The following is an 18,935-nucleotide window of genomic DNA, read 5'->3' as shown; positions in this document are numbered from 1 at the left end:
GCAGAGTTTTGCATGAAGTAGAAAATAATAGCTTTATTGCTTTGCCAGGCAAAGGGGGACACAGTGGACTCGTGCCCCTCCAAAACTATGTGTCCCAACCCAGGAGGATTTAGTGAGGAGTTTTATAGCAATAGTTCAAGGGTGGGGTTGCTGACAAGATTAGGGTGTGTGCAAGGCCTGCACCCCTCTAATCTGGTCTCAGGTAATCTTCTTGATGAGCTTCTCCGGTTCCTTTGATCTGGCCTCAGGTGGTCTTCTCTGGTATGAAGAATGCTGACATCTTCCATTTGTTGGGTTTTAATTCTATGAAGAGTTTAAAGATATTGTTATGTGTATCCCTTGAGGTGGAACCAGGACCCTGCCCCAAGGCTGCACTATTGTTTCTTAGCTGCTCCTCCCGTCTCTGCATCCCCTCCCTTCCTGGATGACCAACTGTTCGAATCTGCCCTTTGGAACTCAGGGAAGGTCCTGGAGGCTGGAGTCTGTTCCCTACAAGAAACGGGGAACACGGAAAGGCTTCCGTGCCCAGGAGCCCCACAGGGTCCTGCTCAGTTTCATTATCACTGATTAAAATGAGGCCACCAGCAACGGTAACCCCACCCACATGAGGGAAGAACCACACAGGGCAGGGAGGCACCACACACGATTGGTGTGGAGAGGCCCCAGACTACAGAGGCAAGGCGATCCTTGTTATGAAGTGGCAAAGAACTTGGCTAAACTGTGTATTAGTGTTTTGTCAAAGGTAGAACCTGAAAGTAATGACCTTGGATATTTAGCAGAGGAGACTTTTAGGCAAAATATTGAAGGTGCACCCTGGGTCCTCCTTACTGCTTACAGCAAAATGCAAGAGGTGAGAGATAAATTCAAGGAAGAATTGTTAAACAAAAAGGAACCAGAACTTAGAAATTTAGAAAATTCTCAGCCTATCTATATTGCAAAAGGTGAGAAAGCCTGCTCTGAAGAGAGCACTAAGGGTGTGGCTGAACAACCGTTTGATAAAGAGATCATGGGTGCAACTCATAGACTTAATCAACTATCTCAGCAGAGGCCAGGAAGAGAGATGGGATTAAGAGCAGCAAAGACACTGCCAATTTGAACTAAAGGGGAAAGATAAAGCAGGACAGAATGAAGGAAGGTTGTCAGGACAAGACCACAGAGCTACTCAGTGGCAAACACGCACTGTTCTTCAAGGAAAGGGAAGAATGATCCACAGGCAATTCAGAGAGCATCTGGGCTGCCACTCTGACCGCAGGCCCAGGGGGCAAGTCTGTTTCCTGTTAGTTTCAGAGGGCAGGGCCACTGCAGAGAGCTGTGTGGGGTTATGCTGCCATCCCAGTCCACCTGGAAGGTGGGACACTGAGCCAAAGAGGATTATTCTGAAACCTTAAAATATAATGGAATTTGCCTTGCTAAGTTCAGGGCTTGCTTGGGACCCATCACCACTTTCTTCCAATTTCTCCCTTTTGGAATGGGAATGTCTATCCTATGCCTGTTCACCACTATAGTTTGGAAGCACATAACTTGTCTGGTTTCACAGGTTCACAGCTGGAGAGGAATCTTGCCTCAGGATGAATCATACCTCGAGTATTACCCAAAAGTGATTTAGATGATATTTAGATGGGACTTTGGACTTCAGAGTTGATGCTGGAATGAGGTAAGACTTTTGGGGCTGTTTGAATGGAATGAATGTATTTTGCATGTGATAAGGGCATGAATTTGGGAGAGTAAGGGGTGGAATGCTATGGACTGAACTGTGTTCCCCCAAAATTCATGCACTGAAGCCCTCACTGTGACTGCATTCAACGATGGGGCTTTTAGGAGGTCATTAAGGTTAAATGAAGTCATAAGGGTGGGGCCTTAATCCAATAGGATTGGTGTTCTTATAAGAAGAGGAAGAGAGACCAGAGTTTGCTCCCTCTCTCCATCATGTGAGGACACAGAGAGAAGGCAGCCGTCAGCAAGCCAGGAAAAGCAAACTAAACTCTTCAGGCCTTGATCTTGGACTTCCCAGCTTCCAGAACTGTGAGAAGTTTCTGTTAAGCCACTGAGTCTGTGGTCTATGTTATGGCAGCCTAAGTCGGCTACACACTCTCTATGCCTCAGTTTCTCCATCTGTAAAGCAAGGATCGTTGTGCCTATCTTGCAGGACTGTTATGAGAACAAATTAACATATGTAAAGTATGGAGAAGAGTCCCACTTATGAAGTGCTAAGTCTTTGTGAGCAGTCGTTACAACAATGACTGTCTCTGGGCTCAAGCTGCTTGAGCTTGCACGAAGGTGCCATATGGCCCTAGCTGGGTGCATGAAATTGAGAAAGTGGAGTCAAGTAAATTCGTGACAGGCAAGGCCATTTAAAGGGTAATTGTTAAACTTCGAATTATGACAATTTTTTTTTTTTTTTAAAGAGACTCTAAAACTTTCAAGACTGCATTTATTTGTCTGTAGAAGATAGCCCTGGGCCAGCCTTTTCACTTTTCATACTTGCGGGAACCTGAAACAGAAGAGAGCCCATTGTAAATGGCTAACAGACAGTTTAAAAACAAACAAAAAATTAATTAGTAATCAAAGATGTTTAAATTTAAAGATACCATTTTTTGCCCATTACAGTTCTATCATTTTAATAGATCTCATTGTTGGCAAGGATATGAAGGGCTTGGCACTCTTACATAGCTGTTAGTATTACAAATTGGCACCAAGTGGGACTTCCCTGGTGGCGCAGTGATTAAGAATCCGCCTGCCAATGCAGGGGACAATGGGTTCGAGCCCTGGTCCGGGAAGATCTCACATGCCGTGGAGCAACTAAGCCCATGCGCCAAAACTACTGAGCCTGCGCTCTAGAGCCCGCAAGCCACAGCTACTGAGCCTGCATGCCACAACTACTGAGGCTGCGCTCTAGAGCCCGTGAGCCACGACTACTGAAGCCCGCGTGCCTACAGCCCGTGCTCCGCAACAAGAGAAGCCACCACAATGAGAATCCTGTGCACCGCAACGAAGAGTAGCCCCTGCTTGCTGCAACTAGAGAAAGCCTGCATGCAGCAACAAAGACCCAGTGCAGCCAAAAATAAATAAATAAGTAAATAAATTTATTTTTTTTAAAAAATTGGCACCAAGTCACAGATTGTACCTACCTGTGACTCAGTTCTACTTCTGGGAATCTATCCTAAAAACAAAATGAAATACAAAAAAGAGCTAAACGCATCAGGTTGAGAACAAAAAACTGAAAACAAATGTCCAACAATTAGAAAATTGCCCCATTTAATGAACCATTAAAACTTGTTATAAAGACTATATAATAACCTCTAAACATGCCAATGATAGAATAAGAAAACAACATACAATGTTATACACCTTATGATAATTTCTTAATTCAGTTGTATAGGAAAAAATTTTGCCAGCATATTAGTAGATTTCCATCTGTGGCTTTTTTAAGATGGTAAGATCACCTTGGGCTTCTCAATTTTCTGAAATCTCAACTTAAATCCATGAGTTAAAAAAATAAAGTCATTCAAATCATGGTCAGGCACTTCAGAAATTGAAACCCGGATGTATATTAATATGAAATACTGCAATCAAATGCTTTAATTTAGCTATAAAAAACATTTATTTACTTCCTAGTCCACTCATTTACATTTCAAGGGTGAGCTTTGTTAGAATGAAAGACCATTAAAAGGTTTAACACTATTTCCCCACATTTCCCACGCCCAACCCTTCATCCACGCACTGGATGTTGGGCCAGTTACTTAACTTCATTCCTTAGTTTCCTGACATGTAAAATGGGCATAATTGTTTGTACGTCACAGGACAGTTATGAAAATTAAATAGGTTATTACGTATAAACTGCCAGGAATAGTGCCTGGCACAAAATAAGTATCAATATCTATTTTTTCTGATCTTGAACAAGTCTTTCCACAATACATGTCATCAAGCTTTCTTTTTTTGAGTTCAAATTTAGCTTTAGAAGTTTTATTTTAAAATTTTTAAACTTTTTACACAACCAGAATGTTCTAAACCTAAAAGACAATTCACGTATTGCTGTGTTTACCTAGAAGGTTAAAGGATAATTTCATCTTATCAGCCTATAGTCCAGTGTATTATAGATTGTTGTCTTAGTTCCTTTTTTTTTTTTAAGTTAGCTGGGAAATTCCAGGATTGTAATATTTAAGTATCGGAATACAAAAACTTGAAGTTTATTGATGTTGTCTTATTCTCACAGTTCACTTAAAAATGTTGGCCTCATCTAAGTCAAGGAGTTGAAGGTCCAAGAAGAAGGGCATCAGAGGAATAGAAACCCAGCCTGCAGTTCAGCAACTTTAATAAGGTGGGTGTACTCCTGCTGTTGGTTTTATAGCTGGATAATCTGACATACTATCCAGCGTACTCTTCCCTCCACCCACTGAGTCAAGGCTGGAGGGTAGAATGACGGGGAGGGAAGGGATGGATAGATACCGACCAGAAGTCCTCAGAGTTCATTTCCAAGCTTAACAACAGTCTGAAAAGCAAGACTCTCATTTGAAAGCGGGCAACTTTGTTGAAAGGGAGAGCTCTGGTGGGCAGAGCTCAGATGGCTGCTCATGGGGTGCTCGTGGTGCAGGGAGGAGGCAAGATATGACAGCAGAAGGCCTACCACAACCGAGACAGAGATGAGATCGAAACAGCGGGAAGTGGTTACGCAGGGAGGGTGGACCAGTGTGTAGAAGCTGCCTGACCCCTGGGAAGGGTTCTGTACCGTGCCATCCTGGCCTTGACCAGGGGATGGGGGAGAGTTCCAAAGGTAACAGAACCCAAGAAAGGCAAAGTAGAATCTGAGGAAAGCAAGGATCGGCACCCACTTCTCGGGATATAGTCTCTCAGAGGAGCTGGTGAGCACTGGCTGAGAGACATCTTTAGGAACGTGCGCCTGAGGGCAGCCGTACAGCCCATCTGGGGCGGGAAGGCTAGGGATACGAGAAGAGGCCTGGGTTCTGAATGGCGTGGCTTAGACAAGAGAAGCCACAGGGGGGCCATGGACACCCACAGCGGATGTCAGCTCAACCACACCCAAGATCAGGGGCTAGAGAACTAGCTGGGCCAGAGGTGGGGCAGCACACGAGGCCCCCACCGCAGCCTCCGGAGTGTACGCTCCTCACGGTACCGGAGGAGGGGCAGAGGGAGGAGGGAGATCACGTAGGAGGCAAAGGAGCCCCACAGGGAATATTCTGAACGCTGAACTGACTCGGCTTTACTCGAAGATAGGCCTTAATGGGGCAAGATAAAGAGTTCTCCCACCATCTGCGTCATAATGGGTTCTCAAGAACGAGTGGAGAACAGTGTAAAAAATAAAGTGGCATTTCTTCCCATCTAAACTGTGCTCTCATTGTTAATACTGCTTCAGTGTGTGAAAGTCCAGCCAGGACCCAGAGATCAGAATCCAGCCTTGTGGCCACAGCCTCGCTGCCTCCTGTCCGGAGGGAAAGCCATACAGATGATCTTACAGCAAAGGAAGCTCATTCTGAGCAGGGCTTTGGCCACGAAGCCCCATGTGGTCTGTCTCCTCTCCTGGGGACCTGGCCCAAATAGCATGATGCAGGGGGACTTTGCCCCTCGGTGCCTCTCACCTCAGAGCAACCCCAATGAGGCAGGTGCCCCAGGCCTGTCTTCTACACCAGAGGTACTGGAAGGACAACTCCTGGAGGGAAAAATCTTCCAAAAAGGAAGAGAGCGATCCAAAGAGGACCGGAAGAGTTCTGAAAAATAATTGAGTTGTATTTCTAATCCCTTTACCCTCCCACTAAAAGATCTACCTTTAATACTGTGTCTTTGGCGTACATTTTATCCCTGATCTGCTCTGGATAGCCCCGGAATTAGAACAGGGGAGAAGGTGGCGGGTGGGAGGATACACTGACCTCCCTCAGGGGCGGGCTTATGTGGTCCGAGCATTTGGTGGTTTTCTGCTGACCCAAAGGAGCTGTCTGTCTCCAGGGAGGTCCCACAGCACATCAGAGAAGTCCTGCCTCTAAGGACCCTCTCAGAGAAGGGTCTTTGAGAGATCCTTCCATCCAATTCTTGCCATTTTCTTCCTTGTTCATATGGGGCCCATGAGATGGATCTTTCATAAAACTCGTATAAATAATCCCTCAAAAAGTCCACAAGAATAGAAGAGAACTAACCTCAATTTATTTGATCACCAGACCCATTATATGTCAGACAAATGGCAATTACTGGCTTTCTCCAATGACGCTCAGCTCACTGACAGACTCAGGAGCACATACCACATAGAGAGCTCCTCAGACACACCAAGCTTCACGTCACACACGCTCACACGCGTACACACAGACAAACCCCACTTCCATGATTGATTCAATCTTCTGTCCCCATAGAAAAATCTGAGTTACGACAAAAGAAATCTCCCTCTCTTATTATCACAAAGAAATAAGGATTCCCTGTAACATTTTCTTCTTACTTGATCAGATTGGGCCTTAAGAGTCTTCCTTGGGTGCTGGTTGGATCTCTTCCTAAGTAGCTGTAGCCTGGGGAACACTCCACCAGAGGTGGCATTACTCCAAAGTTAGATGGATCCTGTCCTGCATGCCCCACATCTCACCTTACCAGAGTTCCAGACAGAACGACCAGCATTCATACCATCAGAGCACCAACCCCTAAACCCCCAAAGTTTAGAAAACAATAACATCCCAGAGCCAAAGCAGCCAGTCGTGCAGCCTTCCCTCTGTGCCCAGTGCCCTTGGTCCAGTACTGCAAAATTAAATGCCTACACTGGAGATGCAGTAAGAGGGGGCGGGGACTGACAAACCAAAGAGCACCTACCCCATCAAAAGGGAAGTTCAATTTTTTAAAACTCATCAGAATATGCCCACTAGGCCACAAGTAAATACTGGGGCAGATAAAAGTGCTTCCCAAGGAAAAGCCTAGACCTACCCCTGGCCCCGCCACACACACACACACACACACACACACACACACACACACACACACAATACTATAGTGGAATTTTTGCTATCACACATAGCCACTACCTGGGAGAAACGTGAGATGGAAGACGGAACATAGATGCTTTAGGGCTTTCTCAGGATGCTAACAAATTCATCCCAACTAGCCAGACCACCTCATTTCAGAGCTTAAATTGCTATTAGAAGAAATGTCCCCAGTGGTTAATTTCACACACAGATGACCACAACCTGAAGAGGAGGGGTCGAGGAAATCTACCACCCACCAGGCTTCCTTCTCTCAGAAACTCTTTCCAAGGAACGCTCCTATGACACGCCAAAATTTAGAAGTGTATAATGGCGGCACATCCAGGTCCCATAATAGGCACTTACGTTCATGCATGTAACCCTTTCCAGAGCTTCTCTGACCCCAGCACAATTGGCATCTCACTTCAACACTGAGGGTGGTCTTTGTCCAGGGACACAGTCTCTACAGGATTACAGGCAACTCTGAGCAAAATTCAGAGCCTTGCATGATGTGAAATGCCCAAGCCATAGCCACAGGTGACAAATAGAAGGAATAAACAATGGTGGGTTAGTGAACATCTTGCCACCCAGTAATGTCTAATCCCAAAGGAACAAAATCCTACACCTTGCAAGTCCAATTTTAAACAAGCCTCCCTGGACCTTGACATTAATCCCTATCCCTACCGAGGCCGGATGCATGGCTGGCCCATGTCCTCTCCATCCACGCACACACTTATTTGCTGATTCAGTCCCCAAGTGAACCTGCTCTGGCCCGAGCAGTTCATCTCCCCTCCTGCCATCAGCAGATTCTTATGTGCTTCACTGGGGATTTTGCCTCTCAGGAATGTTGTTGATCTTGCACAGCCTTTTCTGACCACACCCCCAAGTCCCTCCAAATGCCCATCTCTACCAGCACCAGATTCCACTCCTCAGAGATCCTCTCCAAGAGCAGGAAGAAGGGTGCCATTCCTGCAAACTGAAGCTGGAGGGGACCTGCCTCCCAAATCCTGAGCCCCTCTGTATATGAGCATTTCAGTCCAATGAGCCACATCGGCTGTCCCCAGGTCTCCAGTTAGGGTATCTGGCCAGATCCTGAAACCCTATGTAGTTGCCCTTCAAATAAATGGGAATGACCCCTTATGACGATTGTTTGGCAAATAGAGACCAGTCTGAGCTTTGTTTCCTTGGCCCCTTTACCTTGATCCATCCTAGAGGGGGTCATCATGAAGGGGCAGCCTGTCATGAGTGCTGTTATGGGCTGAACTGTGGTCCCCAAAATGCATATGGAAGTCCTAACCCCCAGTACCTGTGACTGTATTTGGAGTTAGGACCCTTCAAGAGGTGATTAAGTTAAAACGAGGCCATTAGGGTGGGCCCTAATCCAATCTGACTGGTGTCCTTATAAGAGGAGGAAATTTGGACTCATAAAGGAGAGACACCAGGGCAAGCACACACCCAGGAAAGGCCATCTGCAAGCCAAGGAGAGAGGCCTCAGAAGAAACCAAACTTGCCAACACCTTGATGTTAGACTTCCAGCCTCCAGAACTGTGAGAAATAAATTTCTGCTGTTTAAGCCACTCAGTCTGTGTACTTTTTTACGGCAGCTCTAACAAACCAACTACAGGTACTAAAGCCCAGGAAGGGTAAGGAGAACCGCCATGCAAGGAGGAGATGGTACGGAGATGGGGGGTGAGTTACCCACTGGAGGTCCTTGATGAAAGTGATTCCAAGGCTGGAAAAGTATTAGATGTGTGAGCTTGGACCATCTTCTGCCAGAAAGGAAGTGATCAAAGAATGATGGTGACATTCAAGTGGAAAGGCAGCCCACTTACAAGGGCTGTCACTGGCCACAATGAGGACAGTTTGAGTAACAAAATAAGTCATGATATTATATGATGATGTAATAATCCACTGAATGGAAAACCACACGTCTGTAATATTAAAAAATGAATACAGAAACAACCAAAATGTTCTACAATAATAATTAAACTGTGGCACATCCATCCCATGAACTAATACCAATAAAAAGGCAGAACAGACTACTGATACAATAACTTGGATGATTTAAAACACATTGTGAAAAATAAATAAATAAATAAAGCACATTGTGCTGAGTTTAAAATAGGCCAGTCTCTAGAGGTTATGCACTGTATGATTCCACTTATACAGAATTCTCAAAATGATAAATTAGAGAGATGGAGACCAGATTAGTGGTTGCAGGGGTTAGGGAGAGTGGAGGAGTAGGGGCAGTGGGTGGGTGTGACTATAAAGGGTAGCATGTGGGACAGCTTTACGGTGATGGTTCCACAAAACTACACATGCGATAAAATGACATGGAACTATACACACATAGTACCAATATCGACTTTCTGGTTGATACTGTACTATAGTTACATAAGACGCAGCCATGGGGGGAGACTGAGTTAAAGGCATATGGGACTTCTCTGTCACAAAATAAAAAGTTTAATAGAATGTTTGATGAGGCTTCCCTGGTGGTCCAGTGGCTAAGACTCTGCACTCCCAATGCAGGGGACCTGGGTCCAATCCCTGTTCAGGGAACTAAATTCCACATGGTGCAACTAAAAGATCCCGCATGCCGCAACTAAGACCAGGTGCAGCCAAATAAATAAATATTAAAAAAATAAGACAACAGATATCACTTTAAGAAAAAAAATAGAATGTTTGATGAATAATGAGATATCTAGATAATTTCAAAGCACCTTCGCACAAAATACAGATTAATTACAAAAGAAAAGGGCTAACTTTAAAGTGGAAAGGCCTGGAAGTCACTAAATTAAGCACATGATCAAAGTGAATATCCTTAGTAATGGGACAAATCAAAATCTGCCCCCCTTTGATAGGATGCAATGAGTAGAAAACCGCATCACTTCCATATTGCTGCCAAAGATGCATATCTGAATCTAATCAGGAGGAAATAGACAAGACTGAATCAAGAAACATTCTACAAAACAACTGGCCTGTAATCTTCAGATGTGTCCAGGTCATAAAAATTACCTAAAGACCAAAGAATTTTTCCAGGTAAAAGGAGGGAAAAGGGAAGGGACAACTAAATGCAATGCATGATTCTTAGCTGGGTCCTTTTGCTAGAAAGGGCATTTCAAGACTGTTGGTGATACTTGAATGGGACCTGAGGATTACATGACTGTAAAGCCACATAATCTCCTGATTTAATGGCTGCACTGTGGTCATACAGGTGAACGTCCCCATTTCCCATTTGAAGGAAATGCACGCTGAAGTCATTAGGGGTGATGGCCATCAGGTTGGCAAATTACTCTCAAATGGGTCAGGGAAAAAGTTCTTTGTACTATACTTGCAACTTTTCTTAAGTTGATTTTTTTCAGAATAAATGTTTTTAATTTTGTAAATGAATGATCTGAATGTCAAAGAATGAGAAACCCCCGACAAAACTGATGAAATCCTAAAATCCTTCTGCAAAAACTGGCACTATTTACATTCAGGCCTTGGAAGTCACATTTGACAGAAGTTATACACATACATTAAAAATCTCAAATATGTGATTCTTTGTTCATTCTAAGAATTAGCACACTCTTCCAATTAACAACTTAGACGTGGTTAGCTAAAAGACTAAAAATTGAGTGTTGTGTTCCCTTTTTAAAAACTTTCCAGCCAGAACTTTCCTGTTTCTTACTAGAAAATGATAGTCCCCACTTTAAATCAATTTACCATAAATTGGTAAATTCTATGATCAATTATCCTTGGAAAAGCAGGACTTCCGTTGTACATCCTTGATGCTGGCATAGGCCTGCTCTGTACCAGGCCCAAGGGGACTGGCTGGAGGGACTAGCCAGGCACCTGACTGTGAGAATGACATGGTGATGCCTACCTGATAGGGACCAGTGAGGATTAAATGCAAGCAAGATTCTTGCCTTAATATCTAACACACTAAAACCACATTTGGGGAAGCATTACCATTACTAACTTAGACAGTCAGGTTCAAGGTTCAGTTCACTCTTTTCCTTTTCACTTTCACTCTTTGATCTCAGTCATTCCCTGTCAGCTCATGTAATAGAATAGGAATTCTGTATCCTAAGAGTTGACTGGAGAGCGAAGTTTTAAATCTCAGGTGGCCAGAACTGGAAAATCTAGACTGAGCATGTGCACAAGTGGGATCCTTAGAAAACAGTAATCAAATCAGAAACGAGGCCAGCCAGTCAGCAGAGAGCCTGTAAGACCTCAAACCACAGTGGAGCATTGGTAAGAGCCAAGTGAGAAAACCCAGACCACTTGTTGCAAACAGAATGACAATGCCTGGGGCCCGTTGTTGATTGCTCACCAATCAATACTGATTGCTTCAGAAAGAGAAAAACAAGTACCGTATGCTAACACATATATATGGGATCTAAAAAAAAAAAAAAAGGTCATGAAGAACCTAGGGGCAGGACGGGAATAAAGACGCAGACCTACTAGAGAATGGACTTGAGGACATGGGACGGGGGAAGGGTAAGGCAGGACAAAGTGAGAGAGTGGCATGGACATATATACACTACCAAGTGTAAAACCGATAGCTAGTGGGAAGCAGCCACATAGCACAGGGAGATCAGCTCCGTGCTTTGTGACCACCTAGAGGGGTGGGATAGGGAGGGTGGGAGGGAGGGAGACACGAGAGGGAAGAGATATGGGGATATATGTAGAGCTGGTTCACTTTGCTATAAAGCAGAAACTAAGACACCATTGTAAAGCAATTATACTCCAATAAAGATGTTTAAAAAAAAAATACTGATTGCTCATGGTGTGGCAAGCAGACTTAATAAAGTCCAAGTGAACACTGACATGCCAGGTACTATGCTAGACACTCTGCTGACATGATGTCATTTGAACCTCACAGTTACCTTATGTAGGTACAATGATCATCCCCATTCTACAGATGGGGAAACTGACGGTTGGAAAATTCTAGTAGCTCACTCAAGGTCACACAGCAAACAAGTGGTAAAACCAGGGTTTGAACGTCAGCATTCTGTCTCCAGAGCCTGCACTCAACTGCTCTTTTAAACCACCTCCCACCACCACCCATCATTTGTTACTCCACGGCCCCCACTGTTCCTTATACCACGCTAAGCAACTTGCTTAGTGCCAGACTCCTGCAAGCCTTTCTTGTTTCAGTAGCAATCGTGTTGTAGGATGGAACAAGGGGTGTTGTTTGTGTAACACTGAGACACAGCAAGAGCAAAACGTCCACTTTCTAGACTTGGAGAAGCAGGCTGCTCCTTCCAATGGCTTCCTTAGTTTGGCAAGGTAATAAGTGATAACGTTGCAATAAACTCCTTTGTTATTACTTAGAAAACTCTGTCTTCCAACAAGGCCAACTGAAAAACAAATGCGCGTGTGTGAGTGCACATGTGTGTGAGTGAGCGTGTGTGTACATGGGATCACCATGCAGCTTTATGGAGGGCAAGCTAGTTATTTCTTTTTCTGGAGACCTCAGAATCCGGAAAACCTTTTGATGTATTAATTAGGGTCGTAAAAAATTAAGCTTTGGTCTGTATTGGGTGATTCTGGAGGAGTTACCTTCCCCTTGAGCAGCTTTCCAATTAACTTGGGAACATAGTAACAGACCTTTCAAACTAGCAAACTCACCCCCCCACCTAGGTGCTTTCACACAATAATCTTGTTTCAATCATGTTTTAACATGGAAAATACCTCATGCCCAAGGGGTGCATTGTGAGTTTTTGGACATCAACATGACTATCTAAGAAGAAACACTTCACCAGACTCCTGGCTGGAGAGATAACTCCCGTTGTAGACATCGCCCCCTGGCGACAAGTGTGTGCCGACTCACCATTGCCGCCATCTGCCCAGGACCCTTCCTCCTCATTCTTCAAGCCCACGGCACAACCGGCGTGTGGTATATTTCTCGATAGCTCTCTAGCCAAGGACATATGTGGTTCAGAAGTATTGTTACTATAGTTCTGATGATCTGGGTCTTGTTTCTAGAAAGCATATTTAGTTGTCAAACAGTATGACAGATTTTAAAGATTTAAATCAATATATTTCAAAGTTCTAATGTACGAAATTTTATTTAAGTAATGAGGGCAGTGCTTAAGTTATTATGGAAAGAAAATCATTGCTCAACAGACTGTATTTTGTTCTCCTATAACCTTAAAATGTTGTGTGATTGGCAACTGCATTAAAAAGATTATAGCATGGGACAGATTCTATATTTTATAGTGAATGCAGCACAAAACAAAGCACTTCTGTTAGACAATTCACACGCGAGGAAAAACTAAGGCAGCCACCTGCACCTGTCCAGGTATTACGACCATGCCACAACCCAGCATCCAGTTTGGCCAATAGGACAATCCATTCCCACCACTGCAAAATGTATCCTCCCAGTAGTCACCTAAGTAGGACTAGCAGACAAGAGGAAGAAACTAAAAAGTCCCATTATACACTGGGCTATTTCTGCCCTAAGTTCCTAGAATGAGTACCTTTCTCTTCTCTCTACTGTCTGTCCTCTTTTGTCACTAAACAGGATCACATAGCTAATTAGAAAAGGCCTTCATTGATCTAACAACTGTCGTTCTTCCATCCTTTTGATTCTTCTTTCCAGGCTCAGACTTCCAAGTTGAATGAACTTGAAGTCTGCCACGTCCCTCTGCTTGGATTTCAGATGTTTACCAACAACATACCCTCAACCCACAGCAAGGTGACTTCCAGCCCCCTCCTGGCCCACACCTCACGTGCTGCTTCTGGTTGCCTTCGCGGCCCCCCTGCAGCTTCTCAGACGACTTCCCATGCTCGGATTCCCAAGATGCCCCCTCCCTGATTGTAGGACCACATTTTGCTTCTCCACCTGCCCCTCTCTGATGGCTCCTCCTTTAGCGCTCATTTCTAAGGCCTTTTCTGTCTTCATAGTTCACCTCCTCTGATGACTAACCCATTTTCAAGCCTTCTAAATTTGCCTCTCCATAGAATGACCCATGAAACCAGCCCACACCTTCCACTGCCTGATGGACACCCCTGAGCTACGTGCCCCAATAATGGTGGTGACATTATGGTGCTTCACAGTTTACAAAGCAGGTTCACTTGTGTCGTCCCACTGGATGGTCACAAAACCCCATGAGACCAGCATCACCAGGAAAGCAATGAGCTCTGCGGCAGGGTTGCCCCTCAGGGAGGGCCTCTCCCAAGGGACATCCCTCTTCCTTTCTGTGTTCTGTCTGATGTGCATCCTGCTGAAGGAAAGCACTGCCATAGAGAGGGTTTAAGGAAACTCCTCTCATGCCCCTGTTGTCAAAGTCCCATTAAAGGCTAAGCAGTTCGGAGCTAGATGCCCTGGACGGCACCAGGAGGTAAGGATACTGATGGTCAGGAACTTGGCTCCAAAGCTTGCACAGACCTGGATTCAGACTCCAGTTCTGACATTTCTTAGCTGTGTGGACTTTACCTGTATGTTGGCTTCTTCTTCAGTAAAACCAGGATCATAAATAGGTCAAAGGACTGTATAAACTAACTAGAACGGATACATAAATTGCCTGGCACCTAGAAAGTGCTCAATAAACAGTGGGTATCGTTGTTCTAACTTCTTCAACCTTTACCTCAGAGTCTTTGGCTCCTTCCAAAACATCACTGAGAACTTGTATGTATTCAGTTGCACCTTTGAGGATATCAACTTTGCTAGGCTTCCTGCTTTGGGGAAGAAACGGCACCAGCGTCTTCAGTTTGGCAAAACCACGGTTGAGATTTTTTATCTGGAAAGCAAAAAGGCACAGTGACACACAGGAAGCTAACTTGTAAGGCATCTCCCCAAACCACGGAAGGCGGTTGTGAGGGCTCGTTTCCACAGCTCTCTTGTCTGGGCGGGGCACTGGCAGTACAGTTCCTGGCAAGGGGAGAAGGAGTGGCATGAACCTGGCAGCAGGGATGGATGGACTGGGAGGGGTGTCTAGGTCCACACTGACCTCCTTCTCTTCCTCTGAGAGCATTCCCACTGCAAGGTAGAGGCAGGCTGGGTAGTGGTTAAAAGCTCTGAGTCAGTACATCAGGATTTAAAACCCAACTCTACCATTTAGCTTTACAAAACTGTGTAGGATACTTCATATCGCCAAGCCTTGGTCTGTTTACCTGCAAAGTGGAAAATACTCCCCTTGTCGTGGTGTAGCTTTTTTTGTGGTGATTAAGTGACATAATTACACACCAAACACTTCCTCCTGGCACACAGAAAGTCCTCAATAAGTTGTACTAACGATAATGAATAAACTGTACAAATACTCATCTATTCAAGTACTGTGCCAGCAAGTCTTCAACCTCTTTCCCAGCGGAGTTGATGATATAGAGTCCAGAGAGTCTGCACATTGGCAAGACTTGAAAGGTAGAATGAAGAGCCTTTTTTCCTTCATCTCCAGGGTCTAATGCCTTGGCTCTGAAGGTCTAGAATTCTGATGATCAACCCCCCCACCCCCGGAGGACACAGGCCCTCGAAGAACCGGTTCCCACTACACCATGAAGCCAATATACTCACTCACTTATATTGAGAGCTCCCTCCTACCCCACATCAAAGTGGGCAAAGGACATAGTCAGCCCATTCACAGCAGAATACAGTGAATATATTTCATAAGTTTATTGGTCATAATGTATTTCATAAGTTTATTGGTCATAAGTTTCAATAAACTTATGAAAATATTAAACTTTAATAATCAAAGAACTATAAATTAAAACAGAAATTAGATACCATTTTTCATGTACCAAGCTGGTAATATTTTTGTTTTGATTATCATACCCAGCATTGGGGATGGAAAAAGGGAACAGTCCTATATCCTGCAAAAGGGGATAAAAATTAATAAACTTTTCTAGAAAGCAATTGGGTAACTTGTATCAAAAGTCACACGATTGTTTATATCCCAGTAATTCCACTTCTACTGTTTTGCTCTAAAGCAATTATCAGACATGGGCATAGATCTATGTACCAGTAAAAAGCTGCAAAAAAGCATATATGCCCAACACTAGGAGACTGAATAAGTAACGGTCCATTTATATGTTGGACTAAGCAGTCGAAAGCTGTTCTGCTTAGAATATGAGGAAATGCTTTTGATAACGTTAAGTGAAAAAATACAAAGATATGTACTACATCATCGCAATTTTGTAAGATTATGAATATGCACAAATATAAGTAGAAAAAAGACTAGGAGGATACACACAAGAATGATAGTTCATGGTAGTTATATTTGCATTGTGGGTGTTTCCGTTCCCTACTTAGTCATTTCTCTGTCTTCCAGGTGTACTAATTTCATCATTATAAAGAAGACTAAGGTCATTAGTTTTAAAATAGTGGGTAACACCAGGACCCATTCTCTGCAGAAAGCAATTCCTTCCTGGTGGGGAAAGCCCAACTTAAAATGCAAAATATTGGATCAGAATCTCGTTTGAGAGCCACATCAACACATCAGATCACAGGGTTATCATAAAGGGCTCCCAACTTTCCCTTAAGTCTTCTACACCTGCTTGGTCCTTTCTCCTCTCACCCGTACCCAAACAAAGCTCCGAGTTGATTGACTGGGGCTACGTTTCTAAAGGGCCCAGGAGTGTGCAGGAACAGCCCCCAGCAGAACTTCCTCCTCAAGTCCCAGGCCGGAATGTGCGCGCACCCTCCTCCAGCGCTCGCCCTTCCCTCTCTCGGTAGCCTCCGCAGCAGCTCAACCCAAAGACTGCAACGGGCAGAAAGGAGACGGAATCTCACAAGTTTGAGGCCCGAGTTCAGTTAGAAATACTAAAAGCTACCAGTAGATGGCGCTCCGACTCCGCCCGAGGAACCATCCCCGCGGGTGATTAACCGCGTACCCGCCAGAGTGGGAAAGACCCACTTTTTGTCCCCCGCCAGGGGGTTGAGTGGGAGTCTGGGTGCACACCCAGGCTTTGTTTAAATTCTTTGTTTAAAGTAAGGAAAAGAGTAACTTCCATCAGGCTCCCTGTGCCTCGCCCTATTTGTGCTTGGAGGCAGGGCGCTGGGAAAAGGGGACCCCAAGCACCCACCCGGCGCAGGAGGTAGTGAGACGTAAGCGCACTGCCTCCTCTGAGGGTTTAAAGCGCCTGCCAAGGGGAGACGTTTCTGAAGTGGTCAGGGGCCCCCCTCGGCCTTCCCCAGACCCGCTTCCTGCACCGGTCCAGGTGGGTCGCAGGTGAGGCGCCATCCCAGCGCGGGTGGAGGCGAACACGAGCGGCCCTCGGGGGGGTCGAAGTCGCCCCGGGCCCCCGGGCGGGGAGTGGGCGCCCCGGGCCCCCGAAGGTGTCCGAAATGGGTGGCGGGTCTGGGGGGAGCCGGGAGGAAGGCGGCCGGGTCCCGGGGCAGGGACCTCGCGGGGCCGGCGCTCACCCGCTCGCGCTCCTTGGCGTTGGCCACGCGCCGCCGCTCCAGCACCAACTGCAGGTCCTCCGTGGACGAGTAGCCGCCCGTCGGCAGCCGCTTGAGCCGGCAGATGGCGGCCAACTGGGGCAACGGCCCGAACTGCTCCCGCAGCACGTCGTCCAGCACCTCGGCCGGTGGGGCCCTCAGGAGCGCGGGCGCGGCGTCCATGGCGGCGCGCGGGGGTGGGAGGCCGGGCCTTGCCTCGCGGGCACCTGGGGCCACGCGGGGCCGTGGGCGGTGGCGGCGGCGGCCCGACCACCTGCCCCCATCCCCCTGCGCGCCTGCGTACCTGCCCCGCCCGCTCTGGGGAAACCGCTCCGGGACGATCGGTTTAACAAGCCCCACAGGTGATTTCCGTGAAGCCTGGATGACAGCGCTGGCTCGCAAATCGGCTGCACACTGGAGTCACCTGGGGAGTTTTAAAAATCCGCCTGCTAGGGTACCAGTCCCCCACATTCTGCCTCAGCCAATCTGAGTTGGGACCTGAGCGTCTGGACATGTGTACACACGTGTAGGCAAATATACATACGAACATATATACGCTTACCAGAGAAAAATTGATGGATACACACAAAACGTTTTTCAGTTTTATTTTGAAATAAATAAAAGTTGCAAGAGCAGAAACAAAAAGGTCCTATATCCCCTTCACCTAGATTTCCCACTTAACTTTTTTCACATGTGCTCCACCACTACCTTTCTCTCCATGTGTATCCCCGTTTTCATTTTTCTTTTTCTAAAGCGTTTCCTTAGTCTTGTCCTGTCTTCATGGCTTTGACAGTTTCAGAGAGTAGAAGCCTTTCAGTGTGGAGGAGGTCCCTCAGCCTGGGTCTGTCCAGTGTCTCCTCATGTCCAGACCCAGGTCCTGCCCTCTTGGCAGGGACTCCATAGAAAAGATGCTGAGCTTTTCTCAGTGCCTCGCATCAGGAGACGTGATGTTGACCTGTCCCACTGCTGGCAATGTTAACTTTGATCACCCAGTCAAGGTGGTGTCTGCCAGGTTCCTTCACCATAAATTGACATTTTTTCCCTCTTAATTGATAAATATTTTATGAGGAGATATCCTTAGCGTCCATTACTGACTCCTGCCTGAATCAACCACCACTCTGATAACAGACAAATGGTCAGCATTCTCCTTTGAGGAAGAGCTCTCCCTTCTCCCCAGTAACTGATTCATCTTGTGTTATGTCAGCGTGAGCTCATGAATTTCTATTTTATTCAGTAAGATGTAATTCATTCATATCATTTATTTTAATGCTCATATTGTCCCAGATTTGGCCTGTGGGAGCCCCTTCAAGCTGGCTCCTCTGTCCTTTTGACATGACCCCTTCACTCTTTGAGCACTTACTTACTTGTGCCAAAAAGACAACATGTTCCAGGCTCATCTCGAATTCTCCTAGCCCCTGCCCTGAAGTGGGTCAATTCTCCTTTTACTGGAAGATGGGATTTAGGAACCAAGTTTGGCTGTTCATTCCTTTTGGGATGTCATTACTTCTAGGCTCTTTTCGCAGACAGGAAATAGATGTATGCATACACACACATACAGCTGTATCTATCTCTGTATATAGATGGACAGATATATTTAAAAAGCATGAGTTCACACTAGTACC

The 18,935-nt window shown here is 45.7% G+C and overlaps 1 protein-coding gene across 1 annotated transcript; it reads right to left on the bottom strand.

The window, feature by feature from the left end:
• Positions 1-3,124: 3,124 nt before the first annotated feature.
• FIGLA (folliculogenesis specific bHLH transcription factor) lies at positions 3,125-17,508 on the bottom strand. The gene is made up of 4 exons (XM_057558695.1): positions 17,296-17,508; positions 14,525-14,677; positions 12,695-12,916; positions 3,125-3,160 (listed from the first exon to the last, which is right to left on the bottom strand). Exons 1-4 carry the CDS (start codon positions 17,494-17,496, stop codon positions 3,125-3,127), a joined length of 612 nt encoding a protein of 203 aa, XP_057414678.1. The 5' UTR covers positions 17,497-17,508.
• Positions 17,509-18,935: the final 1,427 nt, after the last annotated feature.

Source organism: Balaenoptera acutorostrata, chromosome 12, assembly GCF_949987535.1.
Source record: "Balaenoptera acutorostrata chromosome 12, mBalAcu1.1, whole genome shotgun sequence".
Classification (NCBI taxonomy): domain Eukaryota; kingdom Metazoa; phylum Chordata; class Mammalia; order Artiodactyla; family Balaenopteridae; genus Balaenoptera; species Balaenoptera acutorostrata.
This window is presented reverse-complemented; position numbering and strand designations above follow the sequence as displayed.